The sequence below is a fragment of the Procambarus clarkii genome, chromosome 39 (genome assembly GCF_040958095.1).
Source record: "Procambarus clarkii isolate CNS0578487 chromosome 39, FALCON_Pclarkii_2.0, whole genome shotgun sequence".
Classification (NCBI taxonomy): Eukaryota; Metazoa; Arthropoda; class Malacostraca; order Decapoda; family Cambaridae; genus Procambarus; species Procambarus clarkii.
The window spans coordinates 4,465,288-4,487,041 of NC_091188.1; the positions used below are offsets into that span (position 1 = coordinate 4,465,288).

The following is a 21,754-nucleotide window of genomic DNA, read 5'->3' on the forward strand; positions in this document are numbered from 1 at the left end:
TTTAATATCTTGAAGGTACCTTTATTGGATTGATTTTAATCTTAAAATACTTAGTCAAAAAGTATGACTGCTATTTAAATTGAATAGTGTAACATTGTAGCAATTACTGAACAGTACTGTATTCTGATGATATTTGTACCAATCACAAACTTCAGTTTTGGTTTATTAAACTTGATCAGTAAAATGGAGTTGACAGAAAACTCTTGAAAATGTTTGATACCGGGAAAAAAAAATGAGAATTCGTGCTGGTCAGCAAGGAGTCGGTAGTAAATAACATTGAATTAGTCAGTTGGTAAACAGTAATCAAATAGAAATCAGGTTAAAAGATGTCATGAAAAGTGTGAGAGAAACTGCTAGTTTCAAATTTTTTTATAGCTGATTATGATGGATTGAAGAATTACACAACATGAATAGATGAAACAAAATTGAGCGGGTGGGGTGGGGGGGAGGGAATTGAGGGTGAGGTGGGGGGAGGGAATTGGTCTTCAGAGTTGACATGGCTTCATCAGCTTGTGACTTGACACTGAATTAAAATGAAGTTAAATATTAAAAGCACATTTAAAACTATTTCAATTAAAGCTCAAGGACATTGTTCACTGTTTTATGACTGTAAATGTGATAGGTTGAATACTGACAAAATAGTTAAGTGTGAGACAAAAGAACTTTATTAAAAACATAAAGCAATGTATAAATGAATTATGAGTTGGTAAGTTTATTTTATACAGAAATTGATCATGCAAGTGAGAACCCCTTAATTAAAAAGAAGGTATAGAAAGCAGAAATAGGGCATGAATTGCAGATTGCAGGGAAAGCAAAATCAGATATTCAATTTTTATTTTCAGATATTCCATATATACTGTAGATAGAAGACTATTTTTCCATATATACTTTAGATAGAAGACTATTCATTAAGAAATGAGACAGGTCAAATAACTGATACAGATAGGGAGACAGGAAACAAAAGGGGGAATGAGAAACTACCGAAGTGCTGTCAAAAAAAGGGTCATTGCAATACTAAGCCCCTCTTTTTGGGTGGGTCCTCTTAGTAGCTATTCTTGCTTTTTCCCCTATTGCACTTCTTCAGTAAACCTAATAAAAATGTAATAAGTAAATTTCCCTTGGAAGCAGTAGCCAGAGGTACAGGACTTGGGCCTAGGAAGACATCAGGTAAATGTGAACTGCCCCAATGCTGCACATCTGTGCTTAGGAAAATCTAGAAGTTACCTTATTAGTGAGGACGCCATTAGATTTTTAGAAATCCAGGATCGTTATGTTAGAGCTTGTCATAATGAAACGGTAAATAACAGCTTGTCAAAACAGTAAATTTTGTGTAAATCAAGGGCCCTGACACATTCACAGTGCCCAGTCTGTTCGCGTGTGAAAAACTAAGGAAACATCTGAGGTGTTGTCCAGAAAAGGGGCATTTTCTTATGCTTAGGTCTCTGTTTTTGTATTGTATGTGTTCTAATATTTTGATTAACTGAACAGCCATCCATCCATCCTTCTGATATGTTTAGCTCTCCGACCTCCACTTGGTACTTGAACATAAGGATACACACTGATTGTTGGCTTCTAGTGGGATTATACATTCTATCCGAGCTTAATTCTGGGCAGGGCAAGACATTTGGGCATGTTTCCTTACACCTGATGCCTCTGTTCATCATGCAGCAAATAGATTCCTGGGAGTAGACATTTGTTGAGAGTTGCATCCATGGGAAGGTCGGTTGTAAACCTAGGGGTACCTCGATAAATCTAACAGGCTTCCTGTCACTGACAATGGGAAAACTTGTCTGAAAAATTTAAGAACAGAACTTGTCCCATGCAGCATATGGTAAAATGTTCAGTTGAAGCATTCACAAAACATATATGTATATATGGTATAATATCTGTATATAATTTAAGTTTATCACATGTTATGTTTTATCTTGTATATTACAGAAGCAATTAAATCTTCACCTGCAAAAGCTGCTAATTTTAGGAAAAAGGATGGGTTGGACATTCCCGAGTCCAGTAAGACGACAACGACGACATCTAAAAGTAAACTAATGGCTGATTTGTTCAGTGAAAATTCTGAAGATGTCACTAAAGACACTAAAATGAATAAATCTCCTAGTGCTTATGAATTTAAGAAGGATAAGAGTAAGTTGATGACGGATTTATTTGGAGAGACTGATGGCTCTAGTCCTGATAAATTGAAACCATCCACTGGAGGAGGTCAGAATGGTTTAGGGAGAACAGCTGCAAGGAGAGGGCCAGCTAAAAAGGCTAAAGATGACATTGTATTTGATGATGATGATGACTTACTAGGTGGCTTGGGTGAAACTAGAGGGAAGCCTGGCCCAGTCAAAGACTCTGGCAAGAGTGGAAGTTTTTTAGATAGTCTGTTGAAGAAAGGCAGCTCTGAAAATCCCAAGGCAAAAAAAGAAAAGTCTCCAGAGTTTGTTTTAGATGATAAGTATAGAAATATGGGCAAGAATGTTAAAGACGAGAAGAGAGATTTTGGGGGATATGTACCTTCAGCCAGCAAGCTAGACAGTCCACTGAGAAGAACTCCAAACAAATCGGTCTCTAATGATAACTTTGACCTCTTTAGTGATAAGGAACCAAAAAGACGAAATCCACGGTCAGCATCCCATAGAAAGACGTTTGAAGTAGATGATGATGATATTTTGGGAAATATTCGATCTCGCAAAGAAGGTAACAAAGATGGTAGTCAGAGTTTGAAGACAAAAGACACGGCAAAAGGGATTACAAAATCTCCAGCTAAAGTTCAAAATAAAGATGACTGGCTTTTTGGTGATTCAGGGTCAGTGACAGATTCTGCAAAGAAAAATATAGATGACACTCAAGTTACAGCTTCCATTGAGAAAGTAGATGATAGTATTATAAAACCTTCCCCCAGCAAAAGTCAGGATTGGTTAGGAAATCTTTTGGCCAGCAGCACGAAATCGCCTATGAAGGTGAGAAAAATAATTAAATCTCTCTAACTTTTAAGGCAAATTGTTTTATATTTTATTGTTATATTTGCTATACAGTACGTATACAGCACGTGTGCTTATAATGGTATACAGTACTGTATCTGTATATACATCTAGAGTCTGTTTTTTTTTCTATTATATTTAGGTTAAATATTTTGCATATTCATGAACAACATATAGAAGAAAATTCAGGTGAATGATAACACTTTATCCGCCTTCACAGGCTGCATCTCGGGACAGTTCTCCAAATCTGAAGCAGTTGGATGTGTCTCGCAGTGTTCCAGGGTCTGCTTCTCCCAGTGCACTGAGAGCAGACATTAGAGCGAGCAGTGTGTCTCTCACTCCCTCTGCCAATCATGGTACTCAAGCATCTCCTATCCCTGCAGCCAATTTGCCCCTTGTAATGCCCACAGTTACAGGCATAGCCCATCCTGCCCCAGCTGTTGTGTCTACTGTGCCTGCCATGTCTTCTACAGTTGAAGCAGGAAATTTGTACAGTAAGTTATAACAAGATTCCTAACATTTCATAGGATACCATTTTAAATAGGATACCCAAGTCAAAACTTGATAATTATTGGTTGTCCTCATTGTAGAGGACATTAAATTGTCCTTTAGTTTTTGCCTGTATTTTGTTTCATATATTTTATCTTTGCTTACTCCTAACATTTGTTTGTGGATAATATCTACAGGATGTTTCAGGGGACTGACTTCAAACTTAATGTAAGATGCTCTTAGTTTCTTTGGGTAATTTAGACTGCTGATGACTGTTTTAAAAGCTGATTCCTTAGATTTCTATGTACTCTGCATTTCAAAGTTAATGACTAATAAATCAGCTTTTATGTATACAATTTCATTCACCTTGACATGTCTTAGCACCATTCAGGGTGCTGTGCAGTCTTTTCTCAAATTTCTGGACCTAACACATTTTCTGTAATGTTAGTCTTACCATTGGTTATCTTAAATGAAATTGCTTCATGTTTGATACTCACACCTTACCTCAAGTTATGTACTGGATGTATAATGTCAGAAAATAACTAATTCTGTACAATAAATGACAATACTAATTGTTTTCTGACATTATCTTTCTGATTACTTGAGAACATTTTAATAAATGTACAGTACATCATTTTAAACTTGAAACTCTTGAGTATTGGTATGATATGGCGCACACTTCTTTTAGGGCAGTGTAACCCACTCTAGGCTATGGTACCTAATTTGCTCACTATTTGAATATATTCATAGATAGTATCCCAACAGATACTTGACCAAATGCTGGAAATTAAATTAATGGCTTAAAATTGCATAATATGCTATACACTCTTAGTTTATTTTCCAGTCTTTGGGCCTGCCAATGCTCATCATTTTAAACAATATAGTGCTGTACGACATATCAAGAATGCTTCAGAGAATTGCCTTAAATTTAGTGTACACACAGTTTCATTATCTATAAACAGGCTGTGCTGATAAGAGTACTGTACTGATAAGTTCAAATAGGTGGCTGTCTAATGGAACTGTATGTAGTACTTGTGCCTTTAGAATTATAAAATAGGCTGTGCTAATTAATGGCTTTGTAGTTATGTAATGACAGTTTCAAGTTTGGTTTTGGGTTGTGCAGCATCCCTGTTGCTTATTCATGTAATCAGATTGTGGGAGGCCTTCGTGTTTTGTTTTCTTTTTAACAGTACCCCTAACCAGGTTGCTTTAGATTTAGTGAAGGCATTTTTTAAGCATACAGTGTAAGGTTACAGTACTGCTTAAGAACTTTGTGATTCATTTGTGATACCATTGATATTATCAGTGTTCATGGGGAGATGTATGATTTATAAGATCATTTGTGACAATATTTTACGTCTAACAAATTGTTTCAAATTTCATACACGTAATTATCTCCCAGGGGACACTAGAGTCGGCTTTATTCCCCACTTTGTCGCTAATGTATAGAGAAACATTTTCTATGTATGTAGTGGAAATTCGGAGGGAAACTTTCTATCTAAGGCAGACCTGATTGATTCCATCGGGTATTTTGTTTGATCCAGTACCTGTTGAACCACCAGACCTCTTTCTGTAATGTATGGCTACTGAGAAAAATAATTAGTATCAATGTTATTGGTTATAGTGTATGAGCTCGGTTATCTGAAGCCCACTGAACTGAATACAAGTATTTAGGTTATCAGGCCAAAATCACGTCCAGATAATTTTGTGGCAAAACTTCGCTATATCTAGATAAAAATCTGGATAACTGGAGATTAAATTATGCAAATTTTCAAGAACTCCACAGGTTCAAGATTTACAGCATCAAACAAGGTAAATTTAGTTTGACGAAATTCAACGAGGTAAATTGAAGTTTTAGTTTTAAATTATATTTTTTATTTATGATGTGTGTGTGGAAATTTGACTTGTGGAATTAATTGACGGAATTTGTGGAATTAAGTTGGTTGTGGTTCAAAAAATTGCAAATACTCTATTGTCGTTTTTGGACTTCCCCAGTAAGGATTCTGATTATCCGGATGTCTGACTTATCCGGTGAGGGGTCCTTCCCACATAGTCCGGATAAATGAGTTTAAGCAGTACTGTATTTGTTTATATGTTAAGTTATTATTGTTGGTGATAATATAGTGTATAATAATTAGCCATAATTGGGTTTGTTTACATTTTACTTAAATTTGATGAAGTCATCTCTGAGGTCTCTTGAGTGTCTGCGATGAGAGCGGTCACATGGTACTGCATGAAATTAATTCAATACCACATAGAACAAATATAACAAACAACTGTTCATTTCAAACATAATTTGAACTAGGGAAAAATTTGTTTATCTTAAAGGTATTTACCACTGAATTTCATTCCACCAAGTTTACACAAGTTTTCTTTTGAATACGGTGCTAAAATTTCTTCAATACTGACTTCTGTATTAGTATTAGTGTTATTTTTTCTTAAGAAATTGCAATAAAGTGCACATTCTTTATAACCAACAGAAAAATTGGAGCATCAGTTTTCAACGCAACAGGAAGAGGTCAATGCTCAGGCAGCAGCCATTGCAGCTCAACTGCAACAAAATCAAAATCAGCTTGAGATGCACATGGCTCAACAGCTTCAACAGCAACAGCAGCAAATGGCAGATATGATGAAAAGGTAACAGGAAGCTGCCATGAAAGGGCAAATACAGTACCGGCAATATTTACATCTCGGTAAATAGATAATTGGAGTTGTGATCATTTACACTAAACTTCTAAATTACAAGAAAATTAAAGACTTGGAATACAAGTATTATATAGCTGGAGGACCCTTCAGACCTGTGGGTAAGCCTGGTGGCATAGGTGATAAGACAAAGTTTTCCCTTTATCCCAGATTTTTTTTTAAATCTAAAGCATTTAGTGTTATAGTAGAGTGGTCTACATTCACGACTCACTATTGGGGATCCCACATTTGATCTCCGGGTGGGACAGAAATGGTTGGTCATATTTCCTTTCACGTAATGTCTCTTATTCACCAGGCAATAAATAGGTACCTGGAAGTTAGGCAACTGTTGTGGGTTGCATCCTGGGAAAGGTCAGTAGTTTGACTTAGAGGGAAGCCTACATACAGATTTCCTGTCCCTGACATTGGGAATTATTATATGAAATGGAATATTTAACTTAATGACAGCCACATCTGCTAAGCTTTGTCTCCACTAGTGGGAGTAGTGGCTGGCTCGACAATGGGAGTAGTGGCCAGGATGACATCGAGATTAGCAGCCAGTATGATGGTGTAAGTAGCGGCAGGGTTTATGGTTATAGTATCAGCCAGGTCGAATGCAGGATATATTATCAGCAGGGGTATTGGCTGGTTCAACGACTGGGTTGATAGCAGGATTTGTGGGTAAGGCAATGGCATGAGCAGCAATTGGGTCGATGGCATGAGCAGCAGGTGGTTTGCTTTTGGGATTAGTGGCCAGGGAAATGGCATGAGTAGTGGCTGGGTCAAAGGCCGAAGTAGCAGCAGGGACGAAGATGATGGTCTTACCGGCCGGGTCGACAGCAGCATTTCCAGTTGGTTCGATGGTAAGGGTAGCAGCCAGGACAACAGTGGGAGTTGCTGCTGGATTTGACATTTCTGGTAGGAAATTCAGCTAACTTTAATTTGGGTGGGCCTTATATGGTTTAGATTACTGAGCATAGACAATACTGAGTAGCATCTTTAGTGCTGGATTGATAATATCTTTCTCATGCTAACCTCATCAACAACATAGCATTAAAGTTAGAAAACGGTACATACTTGGTACTGAAGAACAGGCTTTTGTACTCCTGTGGGTGGACCCTGATTGATGTGTTTGGGAGGAACTGAGGTGCCATTCAGAACTATTCTAAATTTTAAAATTGAAATGATGGCTATTGAAGCTACTACAATAGTTTCTTTGGAATGCTTGTTTACACTTCTTGTAGCAATTTTCCATTTACCTCTCCATTGGTTGTTTGCTGATTTAACATTGAAATTGCATTTTTATTATGTATCACCTGTCTTAAGTCTACAGTGATATAATTTTGCACCAAATAGTATCATACATTATAAAATTTTTAGGTCATGTTTGGGAGAAAACCTGGATTATAGCCTGTATATTAGCATGAATTAATCACTAACTGCTATGCTTTATTGATATCCAGCAAAATGAAAAGACAAATGTCCCATTTGCTTTTGTGGCATCTAACAGCACGATAGACATGATGCATTTTTGTTTAGATTTAATTTGAAGAAGAACTGGCTGACCGCTATAACCTGCAAATGTTGATATCAAATGATTACCAGAATAAGTGTTAACAAATAATGTGTAGGTTAATTTGCCTTACTGGTTTATGATGAAGCAAAATTAGATTGAGAAACAAGTTGTAAGATCAGAGGCTAGTAATTAATTATGTAATATTGGTCCTGTGTAGTACAGTACAGTGGAATTAACGTAAAAAAAAGATTTTTGTCAACGTACAAGAGACTTGAAAGATTGTTGAGGTAGAACTGTAAGTTGTAGAGAGCAGTGTGTGTTGATGATAATGTAGAGAAACACCAGGAAGAATGTACAGTCACTTTCATTTTTAGATATAATTTTGCCTTCAAGTTTTTTCATCAGATCTCAGAAGAGTTAAACAGGGCTAGTGTTAGTAACAGGGGGGGGAAAAAAAAAAAAGGGAGGTAGACATCAGAATTGATGGATTGTGTTAAATTTATATTTTTGTAGTGTAAATTTAGGATGAGGGGGTAACAATGCTCAACGTCACTTGATAATTTCAACTGTGCCCTTTTGTTTGATGCCTGCAGATTCTGTACTCTTTCATAATGCTGTTTAGCATCCCTGAAGTTAGTGAGGTGATGTTCTAGTCTTTGTGTGAGGCACAAGTGTTATTAGTATTATTGACTTTGCAGGCCGAAGTTTGTAAATCTTGTAAATCCACGCATCTGAGTTTTAGGATATTTCATTTGTGTATACTTTTTCACAATTATCACAGAGCATAATGTAAATATACCAGTCAGATTATTCCTTTGGAGAGTCCACTTGATTATTCTCTCACTATACTGTATTTGATTTGAAAATTTGAATATGATAATTATGATTGTAAGTCAATTTTTTATCATAGAAGTACTTAATCTGAAGTAAAATTAAATTTTTGAGGTTCTGCAGTAATGGAAACTGTTAGCAGAGAAAATGTTTTAGGAATATTTGTAAGTGTTTGTCCTCATATACATTACTGTCTGAGAACAATGTTGCTATTGTGTGACAGTACTCTGTTTAGAAAATTGTCTGCTGGGAAATCTAACTCCTGAAGAGATTAACTTTGCTCAAAATAATTATTAGGAATGACCTTTCCATTATAGTGCATGATAAACTACATTTTTGAGAATATTATATAATTGTATCAAGTTTAAAGTACAGTACTAATTTTGACACTTTTACCTCATGGAAATCATTGTACAGTACTTGTACTGATGTATGTGAATAAATTTCAGAACTTTTAATCTGCTAATTTTTTCCCGTTGCCAGGAGCAGGAAGCCTGTACTTGGTCAAATCAAGGTCCCTTTAGGCCAACTACTGACCTTCCCTAGAATGCAATGTACAACAATTGCCTAACTCCTGGGTACCTGTTTATTGCTAGGTGAAGAGAAGCATTAGGTGAAATGAAATATGCCCACCCATTTCTGTCTTGCCCGGGATTGAACCCAGGTCACACTGCTGTTAGCTGAGGATGTAGACCTCTGTGCTATATGAATCTTTTATAATAATATAGATTTAATGAAACCATTAATATTTAGAAATAATATATATGAGAAGAAAGCTAAAAAACAAGACACACAAATCACAAAAGTGATTTTTGTAAATTGTGTCCTATAAAGTAGTGGATTTTTAGGTTTGTTTATTTGGCAGTAAATTCCAGATATCACTGATAAAGAATTCAAAGGTATTCAGATGCTTTAAGGAGTATCATCTGATGTTAGGTGATTGAATCCTTGTTTAATCCTTGTGCTGCTCCACTATTAACATATAAATACAGATCAGGAAATTATCAACATTATTAGTAACATAATGTTGAAACAAAATATGGTATGTCTTATCTGAAGTATTGCAGAAAAATGTACTGTACACTCCACCCTGAAAACTTCGCATCTCTATATAATGAATCCATCTAAATAACTGACTAAATTCACCTATTGGATATCCCTTGCAAAGTTTGGGTTTGTTGAAAAAATATTTGATTCCAGAGGGGGCCCACTATGAAATTCGGATCATTATGTAAATGTAATGCAATTCTTTGAGAATAAATTAAAGTATGTATGTATGCCAGCCTCGTGTAAAAGGGGGCTGTGATGATCTCTGTCTAGAATCCGTAGGTGCCGGGCTCAGACGTCCACCTCCTGGGGCTCGTGCGGCCCAAGCTCTGCTTCAGGAGGCTGGGGTTGTTCTTGAACTTGCTGGGGTGGTTCTTCTCCGACTTGACCACGGTGGTCTCCGGGTTCGGAGTCCCTGTGTCTTCTTTTACGAACTTCGAGGTAAACTCCATAACTGGAGCCCCTAGTGTAGTTTGCTGTTGCCCTCATCCTCCTGGCAGTTCCTGCGACGACCCTGGAAACAATCGTATTGGCATTTGCCTTTCTATTGGAGACTTTTGGCGCTGTGGAGAGGGGGGGACCTGCTGCTTGGGTGGTCCCATGCAAGAGTTCTCCCTTGAGATAAAATTTATTTAGTTTCATAAAAAAACAAAAAAAGGGTGACAGCTTCTTTCCCATATCAACCTACCCTGGCTTTGCGCCCTGGTGAGGCCACTCCAGACCGACAGCCAGAGTGCAACTCTATAGCCTCCTGAGACTGATGAATGCCTACTACTACTATGTCTGTCTGTCTCTGCATATGTATATGTATATGTATGTTCCTAACAAGGGTAAGTATTACACTTGGTGTAGTGACTAGAACAGTATGAGTTGGCTCATTCTAAGGTCGAGAGTCATGACCTCAGACTGGAGGAGAGTGGAAGGGTTGACTAAATGCTTATGAATCAGTTAATTTTTACAAGAAAGTAGTAGAGCAATGATTTATTATGGCACACACTTACTGTACTATGGAAACAAGTTTAATTGATTTAAAAATTATTCACTTCTTTCTTAATGAAAATCAGACTGTGGACTATGACAAGCACTTGTCTGGTACAATTATCACTCTTCCAACTGTACTTGCATAAACACTGACTGCATGTGTGATTGCCATAAACTGGTATAAATATATATATACCAGTGATGTCCATATCAGAAATTGACATGGACACAGTTTTGCATGTCAGGCTGCGAGCAGCCGCGTCCAACCGCCTGGTTAACCAGTCTAGCAATGAGAGGCCTGGTCGAGGACTGGGCCGCAGGGACGTTGAGCCCTGAAATCATCACAAGGTAAGGTAAGGTATGATGATAATGAATGTTAGGAAGGAAAAAGTAAGCAAGAGCAATACATTTTAATCTTATTATATTACCTTATTTGTAAGTTTTTAGGAAAGTTTAACAAATTGTGTGTGCGGAGAATTTGCAATAGTATATCTTAACTTTGTTTCAGATATAAGGATGCAGTTTCAACATCACATTTAAATACTCCCCTACCACTAAATAATGAAGATGATCACCATAAAGTTGTGCAAGTAAGTATAAGTAATAATATAATTATTTGCTCCTGTATATATTTATTTCATTTTCATCATAATAACAGTTTATCAAGATATTTCTTTGTAAGTTGCAAAATAACTGAGAAAAGTTTGTACATACACCATAGAGCATATTTACCTTAAAGATACTGTAAAAGTATGATGGTAAGGTAAGGAAGATTTGGCGATGTCTGAATTTAAATAAAGTATTTGCATTTTTCCACTCAAGGATATCATACTATGAATAATCATTCATTCCTTACCTAATTCAAATTTGGAACATGTTCTCAAAACAGTTAGAAATGTATTGACAAACACTAAGAAGACTGAAAATATAATTTGCTGAAGACACTTAGACTGTAAAGGCTTATCAGATCTAAGTGTGTGTGTTTCCCATTGTTGGGGACAGTAAGCCTGTCAGGCTCATAGAGGTCTACTACCTAGCCCAGTGACTAACTTTTCCCGGGATGGAAGTTGTATCCTGCAACAGTTGACATTCTCACAGGTATCGACTTATTACTAGATGAACGGGAGCATCAGGTGTAAGGAAAGGCTTCCAAACTTTTTGCCGTGCAACCAAATTGAACCTTGGGAATAAATTCAGGGAAGCAAAGGCTGAGTGTGGTTAGATTGGTGAAGAATTGTCACAATTTATATTTCTGCATTCACATTTAGTTGCACCCTTAGGTAAGATATGTGTAAAGTAAACCATTACTTTACACATACTTTAAGTAAACCATTACTGGTTTAAAGTTCTGGTTCTGACATAATTTTGTAGCTTGAAGACCTTGCTCACATCTTCCCTGTTGATACTCTCCATCCACTTGATGACCTTGTATGTGTGCACGCATGTGTGTGTGTCTGTCTCTCTCTCTCTTCCCCCCCCCCCCCCTCTTCCCTTTCTCATTACCTAGCATGTCTACCGTCTTGTCTTCCATCTTCCCTCCCCTTCTTCCTTGACCCTCCTTTTCTCCTATTCCTTTTTTTCTCCCCTCTTCCCCAATTCTAATTTAATGAATTCCCTAACTACTTTTTATTCACATTTTATTGTAGCTGCCAGATGTGCTAAAATATTTTTATTTAAAAGGTGCAATAATATATTCTAATATGATTTTCCTTAAGGTTGACTTAAGAACAGCAGAAGTTGAGGTTGAAAAATTAAAGGCCGAGCTGAATCTTCTTCGTAAACAACATGCAGAAGAAATTGCAATGCTCGAGGATGGTTACAGGTAAGCCTATGTTTCATGGCAAACACATTTATAGTGATTTTGCTGTGTCTACATATATATTGTATGTACGGAGTATATTGCTTTGATCTTGTCTAATTCTGTGTTTATCCTGACCCTTTATTTGCTTCAACACAAATGCTTTCAAATTAATATGGTACAGTACTTATTTAAGTTTGAGTATTTATATTCTCATGGCAGTTAAACTTAGGTTCTTGCACCTTTGGTAAGTTAACTGATTGTGTTTGTGGCCCAAACATCTACTTCCTGGCATGTATGAAGTTAACGTGGCTGCTTAATTAGGTTGAATGCTTTACAAGTTCTCTTGCTGCTTTCATTCCAAGTTATTTGTTTTCTCACTATGATACAGTATTTTTATTTTCTGCTCGTCTTTGATATAAAATTTGAGTTCTGATATAAAAATTTTCACATGCATACTGTGCCTGTATTAGTAAAATCAGGAGTATATGTGTCATTACATGGTATATACAAAGCAAATTGTACCTCTAATCTTTCTAGGCGAAAAATGGATGTGGAGAAGGAAGTCTGGGGTCGGGTGGAAAAGCGTTTAAGGGAAGAACGTGATAGTTTGTTGTCCGACTTCCAGATAAAGATATCGTTGGTGCAGGTAAATAAGTATTTTACTTTGCAAGGGCATCACTACTTTCTTTTTCCTACAGGAAACATATTCCTACATTTAAAATACTAAATTAAAATTATATGGTAGCCTAGACAGAATATTCCTGCATATCTGTATGTTTCTTAAATCATTAACTCTTAATAATAATTACCTTAACCTTGTGAGGTGTTGATATTTTTATTAAGCGTAGTTGTGTCACAACCAAAAGATTGCTGGGTTTGATTCCTGTGGCAGAACAGAAACATTGAGCATGTTTCCGTTCACCGGATGCCTCTGTTCACCTAGCAGTAAATATGTACCCCAGAATTAAGATCTTGATAAGCCTATTAGACTTTTTGTTTCTGAGAGCGGAAAACGAAGACTGTACTTTGCAAATGTAAGCATTTGCTTACATCTGTTGTACATTTGCCAACTCCCAGGGATGATGAACCTCGAGACATATCCCAATGAAATAAGGGGGGACGAAGAGGAAATTGAAGTCTCTGCCACCTCTGTCAAAGTCCCATCTGTTGGCTCCTGGAGACTGCTTAAGAGTGTAACAATGGAGGAGATTGGGAAGCCACATGAACAGGCTCTGAATGGCCAAAGTAGTTGCAGCAGGGGAGGCTAGCATATATTTGGCACAGGTATCCAAAACAAGACGCTCAATACTCTCTTCCTAAAACAATGGGATGTTACACAATGGGATAGGTTACAATGGGATGTTAAACAATGTTACCTGGCTCAGCCAGTGGACTATAGAAGTTGATGCTACAAAGAGAAATCCAACAATGCCTGATAAGCTACCACTCAAGAAGATGGATCAGCCAAAAAAAAGGACAGTGCCGACATATGGCATGCACCCTGGGTGAAACTGGCTCCTGAACCCATGAGGTGAAGTGATGAAGGCAGCAGGCAGGCAAATCACTGAATCACACTGAGAAAACTGTACACCACAGTGCCAGGCACGAAGGTGGGTGTCAAATGTGTGTATGATAACCATTTCCGCAGGTGAGGGAAAACCTAGTCTATCATGCAGGAGCAGGGTAAGTGTCTCAGCTCAACAAACACTGACCTCTAACCCTAAGCACTTGACAAGTAAAGGTGTATGCTGCCACACCTGCATAGAGAACAGAGTCAGCTGTGATAGCCACTCAAATATATAGCTAACTACTTTCACTTCCTATTTTCAAACCTAACAGTGGGGAGCAAAAACACTCAATACCTGGAAGAGGACTAAACTTGTAGAAGACGCATACTGGCTACAAGGAGAAAGAATCCTGACACATTGCTGAAGAGAAATGTAAATACAGCGCACATGCAATACCTGTGATCCAAATCACAAATGTAGAGTAGAAAATGGAACAAGTAACAAAGCAATGGTCCCACACACCACAAAACTTTCAAGGATAGCCAGCACCACTTATCTGAAAGCCCAAAGTTGAATGTTGACCCAGAAGAGAGTGGGGCCCTGGCTGCACCAGGCAAGATAATGGAGTTACTAGCTGGTAAGGAGCCATGTGATGTGTGCTGCTATTTGATGGCACTCATGACAGCTGGGGTATTTTTCCAAATAGCAAAAATTGTCAGCATTTTTTTCTCAAGGTTACTAATTTCCTTTCAAGCAGTTGCTTATTTTGATGCTCTTATACTTTTTTTTTTTTTTTTTTTTTTTTTTTTTTTAAGTTTTGAGTAGATATTTTATCCTCCAGCTTCCTCTACCTTGGAGGGTGAATCAGATTCTAGTCCCGACTCCCAGTAAGCTCGAGGATGTCTCGGAGGCCTGGTGCAATTTCCTAAACTTGGCAACTTTAATGCTGTAGCTTGGAAAGCGACTGATAGAACCATCCCAGAGAGTAATTTTTAAATACAGTGCAGTATATCTATTATTTATTATATACTGTATAAACAAGATCTTTGTCTCCAGTATTGTGTATTTAAGTTATGTGTAAATGTGAAGAAAATTGTGTTATCAAGCAGGTATCATATCATTTGCTACAAGAAAACTCATAAATTTTGAGATAAATAGCCAAAAATTAAAAATGTCCTGAGGTCCAGATTCCTTACAAATCTAAATAATTTTAAAGGTATAAATCTACAGTACAGCACTGTTAGCTTCATAAATAATTATTATTCAAGAGGAGCTGCATCATGCAGGCGATGAGTAACAATAACGTGGCTGAAGAATGTTGACCAGACCACACACTAGAAGGTGAAGGGACGACGACGTTTCGGTCCGTCCTGGACCATTCTCAACTCGATTGTGAGAATGTGAGTCGATTGTGAGACACAATCAACTTGAGAATGGTCCAGGACTGACCGAAACGTCGTCGTCCCTTCACCTTTAGTGTGTGGTCTAGTCAGCTGCATCATCTGTATATTGTACCAATTGTACCAGTACATCAAATATTGTATGACATACGTGTGCTCTGTTTACTCGTATCATACACTAGGCTCACACCCTTCTCTAATACAATAGTCTTACCTTGACCTTGATGACCCTGTCAGTGTATGTGTTGAACAACTGTGGAAATATAACATAACTCTCTTTTCTCCTACATTAGTATAACAATGGTGGCATAAGCTTGTATAATTTCCACTACATTTAAACATTATTTATTTTGGCAAGAAATAATAATTAATCCTAGTGATGAATCTCAAAGTACATAAAATTTCTTCATGTTGCAAGGAGGAGAAGGAGAATTTGGCATCCTCATATGAAGCTCAGGTTGCAAGCATCAAGTCAGAGTGGTCTCAAGCAGTGGAACGCACAAAAGAATTATATTCAGGAATGATAGAGAGAATGAAGGAAGAGCACCATGTTGCCCTGGAGAGAATTTCTCAGCTCAAGGAATTGGAATTGAAAGCCATATTGTCTGCAACGGGACAAGTCAGGTAAGGTTACCTGCTGGAATAAGTTACTAAACCAATATTTACATGTTAAATTAATGGTAAATTTGTTTTACAGTAACTTTTCACAACCTCTAAAATGATGCTGACATACTCTCATTTTGTTTATGTAGCAGGAAAGCCACGAAAGTATTTTCATCCTCGTTTCTGATATTCTGTTATGCCTTCATGCTATTATACATATTTTATTCAGTAAGCATACATTCTCTGTTCATCCTCCTCCCCCAATCCTTTTTTGTTGCTACCCCCCCATCCATATACATGATATCATTGGTACTTCACTGTGTGCACTCTATATTACAGAAAACTTTGTAATATTTTTGGGGAATCTTTGCTTTCTTAGCTTGAACTTATGACCTCTTGTTATTGAAGTTACATAGGTAACTTTCTTCTTTGTCAATTTTGTTGATTCCTGTCACAATTTTGTATGTAGTGATCATATCTTTTCTTTTTTCTTCTATCTTCCATTTTTGGCAAATTTAACACCTCTAGCCTCCTCGTAGTTCTTGTTTTTCAGTTCTGGAAGTCATTCAGTAGCTAACATGTCTTTGCACTTTTTCCAGTTAGTTCATGTGGTTCTTGAGATATGAACACCATACAATTGTTGCATATTCCAATTTTGGTCTCGCCAAAATCATTAACAATTTCTTTAGTATTTCACCATCAATGTACAGTATAGAAAAGGTACAGTACTCTGAAGTTGGAAAGCGCAGCATAGGCTCATCTCGTAGTGTCCTTTATATTTGGTCCTTGGGTGATAGTTTACTATCCAGAACCACTGCTAGATATCTTTCTCCGAGTTCTTTAAAGCCTTTTCGCATAATTTGTAGGTTTTGTGTGTGGCTTATTTTCTCCTATTCCACATTCCATAACATGGCATTTATTCCCAAAGAATTCCTTCTGCCAAGTTTCTCCATACATTTATTTTGTCCAGGTCATCTTGAAGGGCATTGCAATTATGAGTCTTATCTTCCCTAGTAGCTTAGCATTATCAGCAGACATGTTCATATAATTTTGTATTCCCTCTGGTAGATCATTTATATAGATGGTGAACATCACTGGTGCTAGAACTGAACCCTGTGATAATCCACCAGTAACATTTCTTCAGACTGTAAAAGTCTAAGGCATCATGTATTACTTTGTTACAGAGAGGTTGAGGCAGTGATGACGCAGTTGGAGAGCAATACATCTAATTTATCCGAATTAACAGCCTCCATCAACACCCGCCATGACTCTGCCTTGGAATTGACTCAGAGGGCTCTTAAGGTAATTCAAGTAATTTCTTTTCAAAACTATTCTGTTTTCCAAGGTGCAATGTCAACTGGATCAGAATTTCTAATAAAAAATGAAACATTTAAAATGCTGAAGGCATTTTCTTTATACCTTTAAGAGGTATAAAGTAATTTTGTTTTGCCGACAGCACACACACACACACGTCACGGGCAGTATAATATCCAGGTTTGTACCAGGCTAAGACTAACATTGCAAATCTTTTTCTTTAACCATTCCCAGCCACTAGAGGATGATAACCTTGCCCATTACAGCCAGAGTGAATTGTCAATTCAGGGCCACATGTAAGGTGGGTGGTACAGAACATACAACTGATGTGTTAATGAGAATGTAAATAGGAGTGATTTTTCTACAGAAGCAGTTGTTTACATTATCATTAGTGTTACAAATTTTTCCAAGCAGTTTCTTGTTTTGAGGGATGGTTGCTTTCAGGTGGGATTTTGTTAGTGTGTGGTGATCTGATCGCCAGGCTCCTCTAAGTCTGTTCAAGCAGACTAGATTATGGTAGGCTCTCGGGCTTTTTGAGGCCTGGTGTGTTTTCCAAGGCGTGGGTATTTCCAGGTTGTAGCATTAAAAAGCTACTGAAGAGGAGAGGGAGGGGAGGGAGCCCTCCCAGAAATAAATATTTAAAGACAAATATATGCTGTATTTTCAAAGATATTTTGTATATTATCCTTTTCCTTTATAGAATACTAGAGGGGGGGTACCCGGTATTGCTTGAGTAAAGGATGCCATATTTTCTCTACATAAAATATTCAGTACTGTAACCATCTTCACTACTCACTATCTTTGCTGTAACCATCTTCACTATTCACTATCTTGTTTACTATAACCATCTTTATCACTAACCATCTTACATACACACCATCTTTATCACTAACCATCTTACATACACACCATCTTTCCCACTGTAACCATCTTAACTACACAAAGTCTGTATCACTGTAACTTTACTACAAACAACCTTTGAGACTGTATCCATCTAAATTACATGATCATCCTCATCACTGTAATCATCTTCACTGAATAATGTCATCACAATAACCATTTTCTCTACACAGGCACTGCTATGTACCCCATCTGTAACCATTATCATCACTACCTTCCCTCTCCTTCACCACCTTCCTTTCTCTTCTTCACTTGCCTTTCTTCACTTTCCCTTCATCCCTGTAACCATTTTCACTAAATACTGTTTTCATCACTAAACAAACTACATATTAAAAACTATCATTTAATCATCATATAGAAAGTAATATGCTAGATGAATCTTAGTGGGGATGAAGTTTGGTATTTAGCAAGTTTGGAAATTAGCATGACTTACCATGTCATGCATGCTGTATAGTCAAAATTGGTTTTGCACTCTTCTTGTTCTCCTGATAGTTTCCTTCCCCTACCATGTCATGCAAGGTAAGGTAGTTATGAGGAGAAAGCACTAAGCCAGTAAGACTATTGAACTTGGAAATGCTTTGAAGACAAGGAGCTGGAATAGGACAGAAGGAAGGAATGAGGCCCAACCACTTGGACTATTGGAGATCTAATGCTGACCTGCAAGAAGCAGGGCTGTCGTTGTACTGACCAGTCAAAGTGGTTGGGAGCTATTTCACGCAAAGGGCATGGGGGGCTCGGTCCGAACCCACCTACATCCTTCCCAAGACAAAGATCAAGCACTCTGGAAAGGTTGGTGGGGGCTAGCCCCCAGGCATCTGCTCCAACCTCAAACAGACATACATTTTCTTTTACAGTTATAGTATCGATAGATTTCATGAAACTATGTGCAGATTGAAACATCTATTATAGTACCTTTAGATGAGGATATTCCCTTGATTATTTACACTGTTTATTTCCAACAGATGAAGGAGAAACAGTTGCAAGAATTTGAGGCACAATTAGCAACATCACGTGCTGAATCGGAAAATGAAAGACGACGACTTAGTACCCTCATACAAAGACTTGAGAGCACTCTCATGCAGCAAGGCTCCGAGGTAGGTCTTAGTCATTTTTTGCCATTTCATATTTGCCTGAGATTAGAGGTTCATGCAGGTATGGGTATGTTAAAAGTTCAACTTTACTGCTGTAGATTTTTAGCCTCAGGTTCAGTTTGTCATCCCTGCTGCGAAGATATAACCATCCATTGCTTTTGATAGTGATGAGCTTTTTTGCCATGTACTTTGCTGGCATGCAGCTTTCAGTTGGTTTATGGAGTCTGCCTGAACCATCTCACTCTTGCATCCTATCTCTCGTCTTCCCCCCGCCCCCTTTTCCATACATCTCTAACCATTGAAGGCGGTTCACAAAGTGCTGATGGACACTTGGTGCTTCTTCCAGCCCTTGACACAAGCTCAAGTCAAGCATGGCAGATCCTTCTCAATGACTAGCTTATAGAGGGTTGCAGGATAAAATTTTGCTACTAAAATGTAATCTAGTTAGCTTCAAATCTATGTTGACTGAGTTTAAGGAGATAAATGTTTAACCAAGTGTTTGGGGTTCGAAGGATGCCATATTTCAGTAGGATGCCTTGAGGAGCCTCCTCAAGGCTCCTACTGATTTTCTCATTGATACATCACTTTAATGTGATTTTATTGTGCACTTGACTGTAATGAAGTTGAAGCAGTAGCACTTCTATAGCTAATAACTCAAATGATTGTTCATTCCCTAGTTTCTTTAAAATGTAACAAATACTGAACGGAATCTTATATAACATGCGTACAATTTATGTATAGTACTTGAGTTGGGTATGTGAGTGCATGTACAGTATATGTATATCTATGTATATTTTCTCATTGCAGCTTTAGTGCAACTGAAAATTATTCTTATTTTAGGTTGAGAAAGAAAAATGGAGGCTAGCTCAGGAACGAATGAAAGTTGAAATGGAACGCCAAGCAATTACAGAAGAACGAAAGCACTTACAGGTTTGTATTCAATTTAGAACACAAATCAGATGTATTACATTGAAAAATATTTGTGTGTTTGGTATTTACACAGTATAAATTTACGTGATATATATTGAATAACCAAGGTGACCTCACACAACTCTGACAATAGGCCTACATATACAGTATATATTAAGATGCTTAGTTACCTACACTGAAATAATTTATTAAACACTCCATTCATGCTCATCATTCCTCCAATAAAGGCCTTTATTAACATTGTTATGTTTTTTCCAAATCCACAAATGTCATAAATGGCTGATGGTTTATCCCTGCTCTCATTATGTTGGAAAGTTTACTGCTTTATCAATTTTCTTTACCAGTACATTATGTCCATGAAGAATGTACAGTGGTCAGTACAACCTCGATTCAACTACATGGGATCAACACCAATTCGTTGCACTGAGGGATTTGTTGCAACCAGAGATGCCTCCAGGATGCATTTCCCATTCCCTTTGGGTTAATTTCACTTAGCAAAATTTTAATTGTATCCTATAATATAACAGATAACTACAAAATAAACATTTGTGTAAAATAAAAAATGTAACTGACTCTAACTTTTTTTCATATCTCAGCCTCAAAACTCATTTTCAAAAGGTAGCACGATAAACCTGAGTGAACAAAAACCTTGCCATCTCAAAATGAAAACAAACCATAGAATTTAGGTTTTAGATATCCTCAATAGCTTTCCCAAGTCTTCAACTGTTTCTTGTAATTTTGAGTCCATCTACAAAAATCCTCAAAATACTGATTGAAGCTATATTAAGAAAATTATTATTCATACCGTAATATTTCCAATGCTTGATCGGCTGATTTCACTGAGCAAAATTTGAATTTCAATGTGTCAAATGAAGGACAACTACCAAGAGAAACTTTCTGTAAAGAGATTTACCGTAACTACATTCAACATACTTCCCACGTCCCCCTGGCCTTGAAACCTCATTTTCAAAGGAAAAAAGACCCATATTTGTAAACAAAAACCAGGGAATCTCAAAATTAAAATTAAACAGAATTTTATTTCAAATACTGTATTGTCAATGGCTTTCCAAAGATCCCTTACTATTTCTTGTAATTTTGATCTATGAAAATCATTAAAAACGTAATTGAAGCCATAGTAAGGAGGAACCGAGTGGCAAACTCGTAAAAAAAAGCTTTTCATCACACTTGGAATCTTATTTTTTCCCATTAATATTGTTTAAATGTTGAAGTAGAAATAATCTGTTTTGGAATTTTCCAGACTAGTACAGAAACAGAACGACAGAATTTAGCCATTGCTCGGGAAAGCTTGATGGCTGAACACCGGTCCTTGTTACAGTCAGTGAATCAGCAAAAACAAGAATTGGCCACTCAACAAGCACACATAAGTATCCAGCAGAAACTGGCACACATTTCTGCTCCCGAGACCAACATTACTGGAGGGAATGTGGTAGGTAAACTACTATTTTTGTTGTTATTGTTAAGTACACTGTTATAATACTGTTAGATATTGTTTAAAAATAGTTTGTTGATAAATAAGTTTACAGAAAATTATTTGATTGCTGTTGTAATATTATAAATTATAGATGATACTCTGACAATAATTTTATCTTTGCTTTACAATATTATTGAAATTTATCTAAAGTTGAGAATTGTACCCAAGAATCTAAAACCGTCTCTGAT

General features: G+C 37.1%; 1 protein-coding gene across 3 annotated transcripts in view; it reads left to right on the top strand.

Annotated features, from left to right (window-relative positions):
* The window catches only part of LOC123760314 (fas-binding factor 1 homolog), a 77,468-nt gene that overhangs the window by 49,865 nt on the left and 5,849 nt on the right, over positions 1–21,754 (top strand). For all 3 annotated transcript variants that reach the window (XM_069338330.1, XM_045745890.2, XM_045745891.2), the window contains exons 5-15: positions 1,939–2,960; positions 3,202–3,475; positions 5,951–6,107; positions 11,036–11,117; positions 12,243–12,349; positions 12,866–12,974; positions 15,655–15,860; positions 17,024–17,141; positions 19,016–19,147; positions 19,985–20,074; positions 21,333–21,521. In XM_069338330.1, the coding sequence (XP_069194431.1) occupies positions 1,939–2,960; positions 3,202–3,475; positions 5,951–6,107; positions 11,036–11,117; positions 12,243–12,349; positions 12,866–12,974; positions 15,655–15,860; positions 17,024–17,141; positions 19,016–19,147; positions 19,985–20,074; positions 21,333–21,521 (2,486 nt within the window). The remainder of the gene's footprint in view (positions 1–1,938; positions 2,961–3,201; positions 3,476–5,950; positions 6,108–11,035; positions 11,118–12,242; positions 12,350–12,865; positions 12,975–15,654; positions 15,861–17,023; positions 17,142–19,015; positions 19,148–19,984; positions 20,075–21,332; positions 21,522–21,754) is intronic.